The 17329-nt window shown below is 50.7% G+C and overlaps 1 protein-coding gene across 7 annotated transcripts in view; it reads right to left on the bottom strand.

The window, feature by feature from the left end:
* The window catches only part of CIITA (class II major histocompatibility complex transactivator), a 64819-nt gene that overhangs the window by 17501 nt on the left and 29989 nt on the right, over positions 1-17329 (bottom strand). For all 7 annotated transcript variants that reach the window (XM_055365286.2, XM_055365287.2, XM_004057196.5 and 4 more), the window contains exons 11-19: positions 15351-17001; positions 14313-14471; positions 13240-13311; positions 7856-7936; positions 7046-7138; positions 4972-5058; positions 1252-1335; positions 1012-1095; positions 177-274 (exon numbers count right to left, since the gene is read on the bottom strand). In XM_055365286.2, the coding sequence (XP_055221261.2) occupies positions 199-274; positions 1012-1095; positions 1252-1335; positions 4972-5058; positions 7046-7138; positions 7856-7936; positions 13240-13311; positions 14313-14471; positions 15351-17001 (2387 nt within the window). In that variant the 3' untranslated portion in view covers positions 177-198. The remainder of the gene's footprint in view (positions 1-176; positions 275-1011; positions 1096-1251; positions 1336-4971; positions 5059-7045; positions 7139-7855; positions 7937-13239; positions 13312-14312; positions 14472-15350; positions 17002-17329) is intronic.

Raw genomic sequence — 17329 nt, 5'->3', positions numbered from 1 at the left:
AGGACAGCTCCACCGAGCCCAGGGTGGAGATGAGGGGATGTCTCTGATGACGCATGCGTCCAAGGGTGGTGGACTAGCCCCACCTGTGTCCCGCCCACATTTTATGAATGCCACCTTCACAAGGACACTGCCCCCAACCCACTGCGGCTCTCCCCTCCCAAGCCCACCCTGGTTACCCTGTCCAGAGCACAGCTGGGATCATCTCAGGCTGATCCGTGAATCCTGTTGTTGCAGGTGTTCCTGGACACTGAATGGGATGGTGGGCGTCCACATCCTGCAAGGGGGGATGGGACTCAGAGCCAGGTTAGAGGAGAGAGGGCGGCCTGGGGTCCCAGTGACAGCTGCCCCCAAATCCCTCCTTCCACCCAGCCTAGAACGTTGGGGACTTTTCCCCTGGCAAGATACCGACCGGTGTGGGTCATGGGGAAAAGGAGACGCCTAGGAGGCCCGAGATTCCTTTATGGTTCTGCAGCTGACTTGCTGTGTGACCCCAGAAAGGTTAGTTAACTGCTCTGTGCTTTATTTTCCTCATCTGTAAAATGGGTCTTGTAAGACCCACCCTGTGCGTCTTAGAAGAGGTGAGTGATTGTGGAGATAAAAGTGCTTTGAAAGAATATAAAGTAACCAGTATTGGACATCATGGTGACTTAATAAAAGATAAACCTGAACCATATGAAATTGCCAATTTTACAGGTCAAAAATGGGTGGATGTCAGCAATTTCATATGGTTCAGCCTAATATAGCATTTATTGGCATTTTTGTGTGCCAGCTACTGTTGTTATAAGAGCTTTGTAGGGCTTGATTAGTTTAAGCCTCACAAAACCTCTTGGGTGGATATTATTACCATCCCCACTTTACAGATGAAGAAGCTGAAGCCAGAGGGGGAAGTGTCTGCTCACCCAGGGTTGCAGATTGGTGAAGGGAAGAGCATGATTTGAGCTCTGGGGTCACACTGGGCCACACGCCTGGGGAGTGAGTTGTTCTCCACCCACCAGGGTTGCCTGGACTTACGCCAGCGTCTCCACATGAGGACACCTCCGAAGGCTGGCAGCGAGCTGCTGGGCCCCGGCAGCCGTGAACTTGTTGTACTGGACGCTGGCAAGAGAAACTCACCTTGGGGCCTGGCCCTTGGGACTCCCCAGCTCCAGACCAAGGCCACCCCCACATCCAGCTCTTCCAGGACACCAGGGAGAGACTTCAGTGTCTCCCACCCCGGGCTGAGCCACCCACCGCCCAGACTCCCACACTCACTCCATCACCCGGAGGGACACCATGTCCGGAAGCACACGAGCCAAGCTCTCGGCTCCCATGTCGCAGATGCAGTTATTGTACAAGCTGTCGGAAACAGAGGCCAGGGGGAGGGATTGGAGGCCCGTGCATGGTCAGCCTTCCAGAAGCCACCATCCCTAGATTCCAGAAAAAGCCTGGTCCCACTATCCCTGGGGGAAGGAACCAATATTTATTGCACAACAGAGCCTGGCATTGTGCCAAGTACTTACATAGGCCATTGGGATGGTTCCCATTTTCTACATATGAAAATAGAGGCTAGGAATGAATAAGTGACTTGCTCAAAGTTTCTTTCCCCAGGTCCCACTAGTTCTCTTGTTCAGGGCTGTGGTGATTGCTTCTAGGGTCTCAGTGTCCCCTGCAGCCTGGAGGTCAGCCCCGTGGGAGTCACCACCTACTGGGATTACTCCCCCATTTTAAAGACAGGCAAACCAAGACCCAGAGAGTTGAGACCACTTCTCTGTGGTCAAACAGTGAGCCCAGGAAAACAGCAGGACTAAAAGGAAGTCATTTCTTGCCTTACTGTGTGGAAACTGTCAGAACAACTTTCCAAGTTCAAATCCCAGCTATGCCTCTTACTGCCTATGTGACCTTGGGCAAGCTACTCAACTCTTCTGAGACTCAGTTTGCCCATCTGTAAAATGGGCACGATAGAGTCGTTGTGGGGAGGAGTAAATGAATCAATGCTGGTATAACATTTAGAATATGCCTTGGTGCCTAGAATGAACTAAATGTTAGCTATGGTTCTGACTACCTCACAGGAACATTGGTGAGGGTCGCATGAGTTAACATAGAGGGTGTGACCAGCACTGGGGGCAGGAAGAGAAAAAGCCAGTCACTGGACCAGCTCCAGTTTCTGCAGTGTATTCACAACCAGCATTAGTAGCAGTGAAAATAGCATGATGAGTGTCACTGATGCCAACTTCAGCTGTTTACTCGACACCAAGCAGCCTTTTAACAGGTCAGGTGCTGCTGCGGGTATGATTTCAGGGCCATGACTTTGCCATGATTCAGCCTCAGAACTCCCTTGCAGGGCTGCATATAAAAGCAGCAGGTGCAGTGGCTCACGCCTGTAATCCTAACACTTTGGGAGGCCGAGGCGGGTGGATCACCTAAGGTCGGGAGTTTGAGACCAGCCTGACCAACATGGAGAAACCCCGTCTCTACTAAAAATACAAAATTAGCTGGGTGTGATGGCACATGCCTATACTCCCAGCTACTTGGGAGGCTGAGGCAGGAGAATTGCTTGAACTCGGGAGGCGGAGTTGCAGTGAACTGAGACTGCACTCCAGCCTTGGCAACAAGAGCGAAACTCTGTCTCAAAAAAAAAGAAAAAATAAATAAAATCAGCAGGTTTACACTGCTGCCAAGTGGATTCAGGTTAAATCAACTCACATCACGGGTCGGCCGGTACCAGTGCAGAAACTAGATGGGGGTTTTGCAATCTCTGAACCCTGGAGACCCTTCCTCCACCCCATAGGGAGAGTAATCTGACCATATTTCATCGATGCCAAGACATATATGTCACCATTTGAATATCATTGAGATCAGGATGTGTCTTATAACCAATAGCGTGTCACAGTTTGCATTTTGGCCTCATATTGGGGTCTTACAATGGATGGCATCTTTGATTCCATGAAATATGATGTTTCTTAAAGGGTAAATCAGGCTGGGCATGGTGGCTCACACCCGTAATCCCAGCACTTTGGAAGGCTGAGGTGGGTGGATCGCTTGGGCCCAGGATTTCAAGACCAGTCTGGGCCACATGGCGAAGCCCTGTCTCTACTGAAAACACAAAAATAGCCTGGTGTGGTGGCGGGCATCTGTGATCCCAGCTACTTGGGAGGCTGAGGCATGAGAATCACTTGAACCCAGGAGGCAGTGCTTGCAGTGAGCTGAGATCATGTCACTGCACCTTAGCCTGGGCAATAAAGCGAGACTTGGTCTCAAAAAGAAAAGAAAAGAAAAAAGAAAAGTGTAAATCAGATCAAGTGTCGCCTTCCCAGGCCCACCTACTTTTCCATTCACACTGAAAAACTGCAAATACCTCTTGTGACCCACAAGGGCCTTCCTGTGTGATCTGGATTCCCCTGACCTCCCCTACTTCCACCATTGCCCAGCCTCTGTCCCTCATTCACTACACACAGCCACAGTGGCCCTTATGACCCTCAAAACACAGCCCCTTTTCCCACTTAGGGCCTTTGCACCTGCTGTTCTTTCTTCCTAGAGTCCTTTTCCCCTAGAGCTTCCCACGGAAGAATCATCTCCCCAGAGGTCCTGTACCCCCCTGGGGCTTGTTAGTTTCCTTCCCAGCATGAATCACTGTTTTACAATATTTTATTTATGTATGTGCCTAATTCCTACTACGCAAAGAAACTCAAAAGCAAGAACGACATCTCTCTAGTTCATACTTGTATCTCTAGTTTTTAGCACAATTATGAACCAGACAGATTCTATTTTTGCTTCTGAGTTTCTATGCATAGCAAGAAGTAAGCACCTACATAAATAAAATATTGTAAAACAGTGATCATGCTGGGAAGAAATTAACAAGGCTCAGGAGGGTATAGGACCCAGCTACTTGGAAGGCTGAGGTGGGAGGTTCGCTTCAGTCCAGGTAGTCGAGGCTGTAGTGAGCCATCATTGCACCCCTGCACTACAACCTGGGTGAGACCCCATCTCCAAATAAATAAATAAATAAATAAATAAATAAGTTGGCCGGGCATGGTGGCTCACGCCTGTAATCCTAGTACTCACTTTGGGAGGCCGAGGCAGGTGGATCACCTGAGATCAGGAGTTTGAGACCAGCCTGGCCAACATGGCGAAACCCTGTCTCTACTAAAAATATAAAAACTAGCTGGACGTGGTGGTGGGCGCCTATAATCCCAGCTACTCAGAACACTGAGGCAGGCGAATCGCTTGAACCTGGGGGGCAGAAGTTTCAGTGAGCTGGGATCACACCACTTCACTCCAGCCTGGGTGACAGAGCGAGACTCCATCTCAAAAACAGAAATTAAAAAAATTAAAAATAAATAAATAATAAGGGACCAAATGCCATCTTTCCTGGGAATCTGACTCTGGTTGTCCTCAGTAAGTGAAGAGCTCTGGCGAAGAGGAGAGCAGTTTCTCTCAGTCTGGCGAGTGAGAAGAGCTGGTAATGCTGAGTTGGATGACTGGGGCTCTGGTCCAAGCTCAGTCCTCTCATTACCTCTGGGACCACACCAGGGCCTGGATGGAAGTCACTCAAAAGCAAGAGGTGCTATGCCAAGGCCTACCAGAAGGTGGCAGTGAAACACTGACCGGCATGTAAGTGACAAGGCCGGCAAAAGCTGACGTGCGTGGTTAGCCTTCCAGAAGCCACCACACCTAGGTTCCAGAAAAACCCTGGTCCCGCCATCCCTGGGGGAAAAGGACCAATATTTATTGCATAACAGAACCTGGCATTGTGACAAGTGCTTACATAGACCATTAGGATGGTTCCCATTTTCCAGGTAAGAAAACAGGGGCTAGGAATTAATAAGTGACTTGCTCAGAGTTTCTTTCACCACTTCCCGCTAATCCTTTTGTTCAGGGCTGTGGTGATTGCTTCTAGGGTCTCAGTATCCCCTGCAGCCAGCACGATGTGGGTTCCCTGCGCTCTGCAGCCCCCTAGTTCAGCACCTGACCAGTATCCGGGGCCCCACTCACCTTAGCCTGAGCAGGGATGCAGCGAGTGAAGGCAGGGCCTCGGCGAGTTTGTAGGCACCCAGGTCAGTGATGTTGTTCTGGGACAGACTGCGGGGACACAGTGAGGGGGAGGGCTCAGGACCAAACTTGCATGCCTCACTTTGACCTCAAGGAGAGTTCTGGGTCATAGGCTGTGAATGGCGCTGTCGACAGACTTAAGCTACCTCTTGGTAAATAGGAGGATACTGTTAGGTCCTGTGGCCAAGTGGGAGGGCAGGGATGAGGAGGTGGATGGGAGGGAGAGCGCACCCTCCTGCCCCCACCTGTCCCGTGATTTTACAACATCCCCTCTTTTCCCTCTGCCACACTTTTCAGCACTATAATGAAATAAGTGTTGGCATTATTTGTTTAATGGCTGTGTAATCCTTTCTGCCGGGTTGTGGGCTTCACATGGAGCAGGGCTGTGTCTGTTTTGCTCATTACTATATCCCTGTGCCTAGAGCACTGCCAGGCACATAGTAGGTGCTCAATAAATACTTAAGTAGGGTGGCGGGTAAGAAAGAGGGGGAGGGAAGGACTAAGGAGAAGAAATCTAGCTTACAGTGTTACCTAGGACACTAGAAATTACTGGAGAAGTCCCACGGTCCTACAATTAAGGAAATTGCTAAGTAAATTTCGGTAAATTATTTGGCCATCTTAAGACCTTGGTTGTGAGGGGGAGTGTGGGAAGATTTTGCTATCCTCTAGGTTCAGTAAAAAATCATGTTGAACTGGGCGTGGTGGCTCATGCCGGTAATCCCAGCACTTTGGGAGGCTGAGGTGGGCGGATCACTTGAGGTCAGGAGTTCAAGACCAGCCTGGCCACCCTGGTGAAACCCCGTCTCTACTAAAAATACAAAAATTAGTTGGAGGTGGTCGTGCATGGCTGTAACTCCAGCTACTTGGGAGGCTGAGGTGTGAGAATTGCTTGAACCCAGGAGGTGAAGTTTGCAATAAATAGATCGTACCACTGCACTCCAGCCTGGGCTACAGAGCGAGACTCCGTGTCAAAAAAAAAAAAAAAAAAAAAAACCCATTGAACCAGGCACAGTGACTCATGCCTGTAATCCCAGTACTTTGGGAGGCAGAGGCAGGAGGATGGCTTGAGCTCAGAAGTTCAAGACCAGCCTGGGCAACGTGGTGAAACCACGTCTCTACAAAAAAATACAAAAATTAGCGGGACGTGGTGGCATGCACCTGTCCCAGCTACTCAGAAGGTTGAGATGGGAGGATTGCTTGAGCCTAGGAGATTGAGGCTGCAGTGAGCCATGATTACACCACTGCACTCCACCCTGGGTGACAGAGCGAGACCTTGTCTGAAAAAAAGAAAAAAAATCACATTGATCCTCCTGTATCTTATCCATCTCCAACTTCCCAGAGCCCAGAACAGTTTTTAAAAAGTTTTACTGTTTTGATAATAATGCTTTATTGATAAATCCTAATCTATCTCTCCTATTTCACCCCCAGTATAATTTTCTGTCACCAAACATTATTTTCATTACTGTATACTTTATAATTACCGACTTGTTTACTTGTTCATTGTGTCTCCTCACTAGAATTTAAGATTCCTGAGGTCAGGGGATTTATTTGTTTTGTTTAAAGCTGGGTCTCCAGGGCCTAGAAAGGTGCCTGCACATAGTAGGTCCTCCTTAAATATTTGTTGATTAAATTAATAAATGGTTGGGTAATTAAATAAAGAAATGATTGAGTGAGTGGTTGGATGAGGGAGTAAAGAAATGACTGCATGAGTGAATGGATGAATCATTGAATGGAAGGATGAATGGCTGATTGAATAGGTGAATGAGTGAATGGATGAATCCACTGGGGCTGGGCATGGTAAGTCACACCTATAATCCCAGCACTTTGGGAAGCGGAGGTGAGGAGATTCCTTGAGGCCAGGAGTTCAAGGCTGCAGAGGTATGATCATAGCACTATATTCTAGCCTGGGTGACACAGTGAGCCCTTGTCTAAAAAAACAAATTTAAATTAATTTTGAAAAAGTCAGCTGGACTTTGGGGGCCTGATTCAGCAGGAAGGGCAGGCCCAGCTCACTCACTTGAGGGTTTCCAAGGACTTCAGCTGGGGGAAGGTGGCTGAGAGCTGAGAGACACCATCGTCCCCGATCTTGTTCTCACTCAGCGCATCCAGGCTGCAGGTGGAATCAGATGGGGGCCATCAGCTAGCGTCCTGGGGCCATCTGACCCTTCCCATCCCAGTGAGGGCCTCCTCAGCCCTGGCACCTGCCCTTCCCACCCCCCCAGCTCTAATACACCATAGGCAGCCGGCACATTCCTGAGCTTTTCAGACGAGGACTTCATCACCTGGGGCCTCCAACCAGGCAGCCAGAGGGCAAAGTCTAACTCATGATGGACTTGAATCCCTGTTTAGCTTCTTAGGAACTAAGCCCCTGAGGCTTGGCAACTTCCTTAACCTCCACTGTAAAGTAGGACTATGCTCCCCAATCCCTCCCCACCTGAATTGCTGAGAGCAGCAAATGAGGTTGTGAGGAAAGGAGTTTCAAAGGTCATGAAAGGATCTACAACTTTTTTTGTCATTGGGGATTCCCATCTGATGTGGCGTCATCTCATCACTCATGTGCCAGCCACATTGAGGATGCAGTAGGAGGAAGACAGAAAAAAAGGGACAAAGTGAGGGCTTTTCTTTCTGCATGTGCCTTGGGGGCAGGATTTGGGGTTGTCAAAACCCAGAGGTTGCTGGGCACTGTAGCATGCACCTGTGGTCCCAGCTACTCAGGAGGCTGAGGCAGGGGGACCACTTGAGCCCAGGAATTCGAGGCTGCAGTGAGCTATGATCACAGCACTGCACCCAGATGTTGAGAGGAAGGGGTCCCAGAGTCTATACTCACTCCAGATGCTGCAGGGAGGAAAAGGCCGTGAGGATCCGCACCAGTTTGGGGAAAGCCTGGGGGCCTGAGATAGGGCCCAGCCTAGGAGGCAAAGAGCAAGGGTAAGACCTCCAGTCACAGTCACAGCCCCTCATTCAGCCCCAGGGTGGGGCAGAGACAAGGCACAGAAGTCAGGTCCTGTCTGAGGCCCCTCCTCTTCCCTTCCACCCCAGCCTCTTAGGTCCCTGCAACCCTTCCACGTAGGACCCCAATCTTTTCTGCTTGGGGTAGATTTCATAGTCCCCCATAAGAGGCCAGCTGAGGCTGGGAACAGTGGCTCATGTCTGTAATTCCAGCATTTTGGGAGGCCAAGGTAAGAGGACTGCTTGAGCCCAGGAGTTCAAGACCAGCTTGGGCAACATAGTGAGACTCAGTCTCTACAAAAAATACAATAATTAGCCGAGTGTGGTGGTGTGTCCTGTGGTCTCAGCTTCTTAGGAGGCTGAGGTGGAAGCATCGCTTGAGCCCAGGAGGGGGAGGATGCAGTGAGCCATGATCACACCACTGCACTCCAGCCTGGGTAAGAGTGAGACCCTGTCTCAAAAAAAAAAAAAAAAAAGAAAAGAAAAAGAGGTAAGTTGGGCTCCCAGCTTGGGGCTCCCCAGCTTTTGTCTCTAAGTAGGGAGCCAGTTCTTACTCTTCCCAACATCCACAGATACCCTTCTCCCGCCCCAGCCTGGGGAAGGGGTCCTGAAATGCCAGCTGACGACCACTGCCAGTGGTAAACCAGGTGGTTGAGTAATATGCCTTTGCATTTTAATAACAAAAGGAACCATTTGTTGAGCATTTATTATAAGCCAGGGGCATGCTAGGCCCTTCCCTCGGCCTAGATCTCATTTACTCCTCAAGACTCTGAGCTATGGGCTCTTATCTCCATTTTACATATAGGGAAACTGAGGCACTAGGCGATCAAATAGCTCACACAGGGTCACACAGCCTGGATCAACATTTAGACCAGACTTCAAGAGGATGACAAAAATAAGGACAATGAAGGGCCGTTTAGTTTAAAAATATGGTTAAATGCATTCCGTATAAAGAGCTGTCTTTTATTCTGCAATTATGTCCTTTGAACTTTTTCAATATTAGAATGATCATTCTTTGGTAAAATTATGGTGCCAGCAGTGGGTATTTTGTTGTTATTTGTTTGTTTGAATGAGCATCCTTGATAAACATTAAAAAACAGTAACCGTGCACGGTCACTCGAAATCATTCTGAAATGTTCTCGGCCTCTGAAATCCTGAAGTCCGAGAACACTGGCCTCAGCAAAAGGCCACAGGATCAGAGTTTGACTCCAGGATCTGGCATTTGGCTCCCTGCTAAAGGCCTTGGCAAATCCCTTCACCCTTAAGTCTTGATCTCCTCAAATATTTCACCCCAATCTTATGGGGTTCTTGGATTAAGGCATTCGTTGTTAAATATTGACCGCTTGCCTACTATGTGCCAGGCCCAGGGAGGAAAGTTGTGGGCCAAACAGACGAAAATCCCTGCCTTCTGGGTGCTGACATTCCAGGGGGGAAGATAGACAGATAATCAAAGAAATCGGGAAGCAAGCTGATGTCTGAGACAATGAATCATATGGAAATATACAGTGGTGAGGGGGATGGAGTTTTTTTTTTAACCATGAGGGGAATGGAGTTTTATTTATTTATTTATTTTTGAGATGGGGTCTCACTCTGTCATCCAAGCTGGACTGCAGTGGCGCGATCTCAGCTCACTGCAACCTCCGCCTCCCGGTTTCAAATGATTCTCCTGCCTCAGCCTCCCAAGTAGCTGTGACTACAGGCACCTGCCACCATGCCCAGCTAATTTGTTTTGTATATTTAGTAGAGATGGGGTTTCGCTATGTTGGCCAGGCTGGTCTCAAACTCCTGGCCTTGTGATCCACCCGCCTCGGCCTCCCAAAGTGCTGGGATTACAGGCATAAGCCACTGCGCCTGGCCAGAGTTTTACTTTTAACTGTGAGGGTCAGAAAAGACCTCACTGAGGCCGGGTGTGGTGGCTCACGCCTGTAATCCCAGTACTTTGGGAGGCCGAGGTGGGGGGATCATGAGGTCAGAAGATTGAGACCATCCTGGCTAACACGGTGAAACCCCGTCTCTACTAAAAATACAAAAAATTAGCCAGGTGTGGTGACATGTGCCTGTAGTCCCAGCTACTCGGGAGGCTGAGGCAAGAGAATCACTTGGACTTGGGAGGAGGAGGTTGCAGTGAGTCGAGATTGTGCCACTGCACTCCAGCCTGGGTGACAGAGCGAGACTCCATCTCAAAAAAAGAAAAAGAAAAAAGAAAAAAGGAAAAAGAAAGAAAGAAAGGGAAAGAAAGAAAGAAAGGAGGGAAAGAAAGAAAGAAAGAAACAGGGAAAGAAAGAAAAGAAAAGGCCTCACTGAGTAAAGACCAGAGGAGGTGAAGGCATGAGCCATGCATATATCTGGGGAGAAGTATTCCAGGCAGAGGGCACAGCCGGTGCAAAGGCCTGGAGGCAGAAGCATGCCTACGAGGTTGAAAGCCAGCAAGGAGGCCCTGTGGCTGGAATGGAGAGAGCACCCAGCGAGTGTAGGAGATAAGGGTGAACAGGTGAGTGGGGACTGAACTGGGGAAGGACTCTGTGTACAAACGAAGTCCCTGTAGGGTTTTGAGTGGCTAAGAACCCTGATTTGACAGACAGATGAGGTCTACAGGGTGCCTGGCACAGTAGAAGCCTGAGAAAATGCCAGAAATAGTCTTTTCCTTCCTTCCTTCCTTCCTCAGAACCTCCTCGGGGGCTTCCGGTCTCCAGGTGGCTGATCACCCTGCTCTAGGCTGTTCCACCCCATGGCCGCTGTTCCCCAGAGCGCAGTTCCGATCTTGAACTAGGGGCTTTTTCAGCTGAAAATAATTTAAGGCCAGAAAGGGCCCTCAGTTATTGTTTTCAGACATTTCCCCTTTTCAGCATCATTTTTACCTCTGGACAAATTTAGCACCTTGTCTCTGTTCAAAACAAGAGACACTGGCTTTTTTCTGGGGCACAGGGGAGCAGTGATCAGGGAGAGCTGATAGCTTGTGGGTGACCAGCTGGGGGACCACGGGCAAGTCACTTAACCTCACCAGGCCTCAGTCTCCTCATCTGTAAAATGGGGAAGATGATGACTGTCTGTCTTCCACAGTAGCTCTTGAGATTAATGAGATTATATATAAAATGCACTGAATTATAGGCTGGGCATGGTGGCTTACACCTGTAATCCCAGCACTTTGGGAGGCTTAGGTGGGAGGAATATCTGAGGCCAGGAGTTCAAGACCAGCCTGGCCAACATGGTGAAAGCCCGTCTCTACTAAAAATACAAAAATTAGCCAGGTGTAGTGGTGTACACCTGTAATCCCAGCTACTCGGGAGGCTGAGGCAGGAAAATTGCTTGAACAGGGAGGTGGAGATTGCAGCGAGCCAAGATCGTACCACTGCATTCTAGCCTGGGCGACAGAGCAAGATCCCATCTCCAAAAAAAAAAAAAAAAAAACAAAAAAACAGTACTGAATATACCACAGGCATAACAACTCCTTCCTAATCATTAGATGATCTAGACCCCTACCAAGGAACAAGCATTCATTTAGCTTTTTCTGTGGAAGGAGCTTAGGGCCAGGCTGACCTGACTTTTATGACTTTGGATAAACAATTTAAAGTCTCTTGTTCTCAGCATTGCCATTTGTACAATGGGGAGATGATGACAATGCCTGTAGAGGAGGGTGGCCTGAGATAATTGAGATGGAAGGTGAGTTGCAAATTTAAAAGCCTGTTCTGGCCAGGTGCGGGAGCTCACACCTGTAATCCTAGCACTTTGGGAGGCTGAGGTGGGAGGATTGCTTGAGCCCAGGAGCTCGAGACCAGACTGGGCAACATGGTGAAATCCTGTCTCTACAAAAAATACAAAAATTAGTCAGGTGGGGCATGCCTGTAGTCCCAGCTACTAGGGAGGCTGAGGTGGGAGGATCACTTGAGCCTAGGGAGGTTGAGGCTGTGGTGAGCTGTGATTGTGCCACTGAACTCCAGCCTGAGGGACAGAGTAAGACTCTGCCTCAAGAAAGAAAAGAAAAGAAAAGAAAAGGAAAGGAAAGGAAAGGAAAAAGAAGGAAGGAAGGGAAGGAAGGAAAGAGAAAGAAAGAGAATGGAAAGAAAGAAAGAGAAAGGAGAGAAAGGAAAGAAAGAAAAGAAGGGAAGAAGGAAAGAAAGAAAGAGAGAGGGAGGGAGGAAGGAAGAGAGAGAGAGAGAGAAAGAAAGAAGCAGAGAAAGAAAGAAAAAGAAGAAAAAGGGAAGAAGGGAGGGAGGGAAGGAAGGAAGGAAGGAGGGAGGGAGGGAGGGAAGGGAAGAAAAGGAAGGGAAAGGAAAGAAAGAAGAAAGAAAGAAAAAGAAAGAAAGAGAGAAAGAAAGGAAATAAAGAAAAGCTATATTCTGACAGATCTAAATATAATAATTATTGTGCTTTCTTGGGGCCCATGTATGGTGGGCTGCCCCTCCTCAGTGACCCAGACACAACTGGACTCCCTAGAGCCTTGCCTAGGTCTCCATTTCTGTCACCCCAGCAGCACTGCCTAGGGTGTTGGCCCCCAGCCCTGGCCACACATAGAGCGACAAACTGTCCCAGTTTGCCTGGGACTAAGGGGCTTCTTGGGATGCAAGACTTTCAGTTTTCAAACCAGGATAGTCCCAGGCAAGTAGGGTTGCTTTTTCATCCCAGCTGCACATCAGAAGCTCCTGGGAATCCTTCAAAATGGGGGAAAGATTCTCCCTGGGGAGGCCATCCCTTGGCTGTGGAAGTAAACAAGCTCAGGCACAAGGGACGTTGTGCAGTTCCTGGCCACAGGAGGGAAAAGGACTCCATAGTTATAATGGCGTCCTCCTATGGAAGGTTGGGGACACATTGGGCTTTTTCTGATCCCTGGCCAAATTACAATTCCTGGAAAGCCTTTCTTACTCCCCTCTCCCCACTCAGCTCATTCCTTATCCTCACTGAAGCTTCAATGCAGATATCACCTCCTCCAGGAAGTCCCCCTGACCTCCTCCAGAGGGGAGTTGATTAGACTGTCAGCTCATGAGGACAGCAGCCTCAGTCATTCAAGTGCTCAATACGTCTGTTGAATGAGTGATGGGAATGACCATGTTAACCAGCAAACGGGTCCATCAGCTTCAAACCTGAGAACCTCCAGCATTTGCTCACACTGGTCACTTCCCAGCTGCTGGAAGCTATTTCCAAAGTGGTGGGCAAGAGGGTAAGAATGATTCTGGAGATCCATCTCCATTCAGGTGGTACAAGCCCAGCTAATGCTGCAGGGTAAACCTTGCGCAGACCCACAAGACAATCCACCCCTTTGCTTACGCAAACTCCAGTTTCTTTAGGTCCCGAACAGCAGGGAGCTCCCCAGCTGTGTCTTCCGAGGAACTTCTCGTCCTGGAGAGAACAGGCAATGTTAGGGGGAGCAGGCACTGCTGTCACTGAGCCCTTACCCATGGGTCCCATGATGGCTGCCCCAGTGCCCCAAATTCCCCAGGGGGATTGCTTTCCTTGGGGCAATTGTTGTCCCCCTCTTAAAAAAAAAAGATCTGTCTGGGTGCGGTGCCTCGTGACTGTAGTCCCAGCACTTTGGGAGGCTGAGGCAGGAGGATTGCTTGAGGCCAGGAGTTCAAGACCAGCCTGGGCAACATAGCAAGATCCCTGTGTCTACAAAAACTTAAAAAATCATCCGGTGTGATGACGTGCACCTATAATCCCAGCTACTTGGGAGGCTGAGGCAGGAGGATCGCTTGAGCTCAGGAGTTCCGAAGCTACAGTAAGCTATGATCGCACTACTGTATTCTAGCCTGGTAGACACAGCGAGACCCTGTCTTTAAGAAATAATAAAAATAAAAATAAAAGATCTCAGGACTGTATCTTTCATGGACATGAGCCTCAGATTAGGCATTTACCAATACCTATCCCAGACAGCACTTAAGGGGTGCTCAAACAATGTGTGATGAAGCAATGAATGAAAGATGGTTAACTTGTTCTGTAATCAAGTTTTGTCTGCCTTCTGGACCTCAGCTGTGCCATCTATAAATTTGGGACAACAGTTGTCCTAAATGCCTCAAAGGGTGGCAGTAGGTGTCACTTCTGTTACTAGGTGCACAAGGCATCCTTGTTAACTCCTAGAAGGGGAGAGGTTCTCTATGGCTTTAGCTAAGACTTGGGCACATGATGGCAGGTTTTGAATGCAGCAAAGTTTTCAATTCTGGAGGCTCCGCCTGGGCAGCGAGTGCAGTGAGAGACTCTGGTTAGCCATTGCCCAGAAAGAGGGCATGGGGTGTCCCAGAGGACAGGGGGCACTGGAAATGCCCTTGACAAACTTGAGAATGGGTCCTACATGTCCTCAACCTGCATGGCGTGAACCACCTCCCATCCGCCTCTCCCCTCACCTCTGAGTCTGCACAAGCTTTCCCAGGTCTTCCACATCCTTCAGGGACTTGGCTTTGAAAGGCTCGATGGTGAACTTCTCCTCTGCTGCCTGAAGTAGCTTGGTCTCCCCATGATGCCGCAGGGACTCCCACAGCGCCACTGTGTCGCTCAAGGCAGCCCTGTGGAGGGAGGGCCTCAGACCCAGGCACGGTGACCAGGCTAGACCTTAATGGAAGGGCAGCTCCATGAAGGGTCCTCCTACCTATTAAAATACTTTCTTTCCTTAGCTCAACCTCTACCTTTCCCAGAAAGCCTTCCATGACCACTCCAGCCTTTATTGATTCCTACTTTCTCACAACTCGCACAGTGGTTTTCTTTCCCTTTTTGCTTCGGCTACCAGGAAGCTCACTGCTAAATTATTGGCACAATTATGTAGGACCTTACAGCTTGGGTAAAGTATGTTTAGGGGGAAATATGGAAGCAATCCTCTGGAGATTAAGCTGAAATGCTCAAGCAGATTGCAGACCGACTTAATGAAACCAAATTAAGGAATTTAGCCTTCATTCTGACACTGGTGGAGTGTCCCTGAAGGATTGTAAGCAGGGATGCGATACAATTAGATTCAAGGTCTGAGAAGATTGGTCTGGTTGCTGAATACAAAATGGAGTGGAAGAGGAGAGAATGGAGACAGAGAGTCCAAGGGGAGGCCATGGCTTTGCTCTTAGCATAAGAAAACGGTGGCTTGCTCAGGGGGTGGAAAGAATAAAACAAATTTGAGCCCAGGTCAGTCTCAGATTCTAGACATACCCCAGTGACTGGCACATGACGGGCCTTCAAATATTGATTGGGAGAATGCCATTGCCTCTCACTTGCTGTGTGGCAAGTGGCTGCCCCTCTCTGAGCCTCAACATCCTCATCTTAAAAATGGAGAGAATCCATTCTGCCCCACCCGGCTGCTCTGCATACTAAAAGAGACCCCACAGAGCACTGGGCTTGGCACCAAGACCGCAGTTAATGCCCAACACAAGGATGCCTCTTCCCCAAGCCCCTCGCCCCACCTGAAACGGGTGACACAGCTGAGTCCCACGAGGCTCCCCAATCCAGAGGGGCAAATGCCAGTGCTGCGGAGGTCCAGGGAGAAGTCTTGGCCCGCCGCCTCCAAGGCCTTGCCCAGTACATGTGCATCAGGAGGCATGAGACGGGTGCCCAGAAAAGAGAGGCGGTCTGGGAGCTCCTGTACCACGTGCTGCCAAATTCCAGCCTCCTCGGCCTCGTGGGCGCAGTGCAGCAGCTCCAGCAGCTGCCGCGCCCGCAGCGTCCCCGGCTGCAGCCGCTTCAGGTACCTCGCAAGCACCTTCTGCTTCCTGTCCGCCAAGGCAGCCGCCGATGGCCCGACTAGGGCTCCCAGGCAGCGGGCGCGAGGCTGGAAGATCAGCCCAGCCAGAAAGCGTGGCACGCCCTCCAGCCAGTTGTCATAGGGCCTCTTCTTCCTTGGGGTCAATGCTAGGTACTGCGGGAGCTCCTTGTCCTTGATTTCGCCACTCAGAGCCAGCCACAGGGCCCCCAGGAAGCATTGCAGGAGGAAGCTGGGGAAGGCCAGCTCGGACTCTGCGGCCCCCGGTGGGTGTTGAACTAAGCCTTTGGCCATCGCCCAGGTCCTCACGTCTGCGGATGGGAACTGGTCCTCCTGTAGGGTACTTTGATGTCTGCGGCCCAGCTCCCAGGCCAGCTTGGCCAGCTCTGCCAGGGCCCCGGGGGGGCTGTTGAGGGCTGCACGGCCCAGCAGGCCGACATAGAGTCCCGTGAGCGTGGAGGGCAGCTTGGCGTCCTCCCCAAGCTCCAGCAGGACCTCTGAGAGCTGGCACACTGCCCGGCACAAAGTAGGGCTGTGGCTGTGACTGAGAAGAAGTGGCCGGTCCCGGAGGAGGGTCAGGGCTCTGTCTTGGTGCTCTGTCATCCCTGAGCTCTCAAAGTAGTGCATCACGTAGGCCTGGGCCTGCTCCATGGAGAAGCCGGACAGCTCAAATAGGGCGTCGGCCTTGCTCAGGCTCTGGACCAGGCGGCCCCGGGGCCGGGCTGTGAGGAGGAGGGTGCAACCTCGGAGCAGCTTCTTCTGGAAAAGGCCGGCCAGCAGCCCCCGGAGGGAGCAGGGCTCCGCCGGTGCCGGTCCGCACGTGCTGTGCAGGAAGCCATCTTGCGCTTCCAGCTCCTCGAAGGCGTCTAGGATGAGCAGAACACGGTCAGGTCTCTTCAAGATGTGGCTGAAAACCTCATCGGCCGCCACGAGTGGCTGTGGGCCCAGGGAGAAGAGCAGATCCTGCAGGCCATAGGCATCCCCCGGACGGTTCAAGCAATGGCAGGGGACAGAGAAGACAAAGTCGTACTGGGGAAGCCGGCCACAAGCCCAGGCCCGGCTCACTGCCCCAGCCCAATAGCTCTTGCCCTGACCAGCTTTGCCCAGCACAGCAATCACTCGTGTCTCACGCGGCCGCCGGTGCTCCTTGGCAGCCAACAGCACCTCAGCCAGGCCTCCTTGGGCCAGCTGCCGTTCTGCCCAGTCCGGGGTGGCCAGTTCCCGCTCCAGGCTCTTGCTGCTGCTCCTCTCCAGCCTGGCCCGCACCAGATCCACCTCCACTAGGATGCCATCAGGGCCTGCGGGCTCGGCACCATACGTGTCCTGCAGTGAGCGGTAGAACTGCTCCACCGGCTCTGCAAAGGCCAGGGGCGTGTCAGGATGGGGGTATGCGAGAGGCAGGGCCAGGGCCAGCCACCACAAGGCCAGCACTGCCACCATCATTTACATCTGTTCCCCACACAGTTTTTATTTTGTTTGTTTTGTTTTGTTTTGAGACAGGGTCTGGCTTTTTTGCCCAGGCTGGAATGCAGTGGTGTGATCACAGCTCGCTGCAACCTCAACCTCCTGGGCTCATGCGATCCTCCTGACTCCACCTCCCAAGTAGCTGGGACCACAGACATGTGACACCATGCCCAGATAATTTTTTGATTTTTTTGTAGAGATGGGGTCTCACTATGTTGT

This window comes from Gorilla gorilla, chromosome 18 (genome assembly GCF_029281585.2).
Source record: "Gorilla gorilla gorilla isolate KB3781 chromosome 18, NHGRI_mGorGor1-v2.1_pri, whole genome shotgun sequence".
Taxonomy (NCBI): Eukaryota; Metazoa; Chordata; class Mammalia; order Primates; family Hominidae; genus Gorilla; species Gorilla gorilla.
Note: the sequence above shows the minus strand (reverse complement) of the source record. Positions and strands in the feature narration are given on the sequence as shown.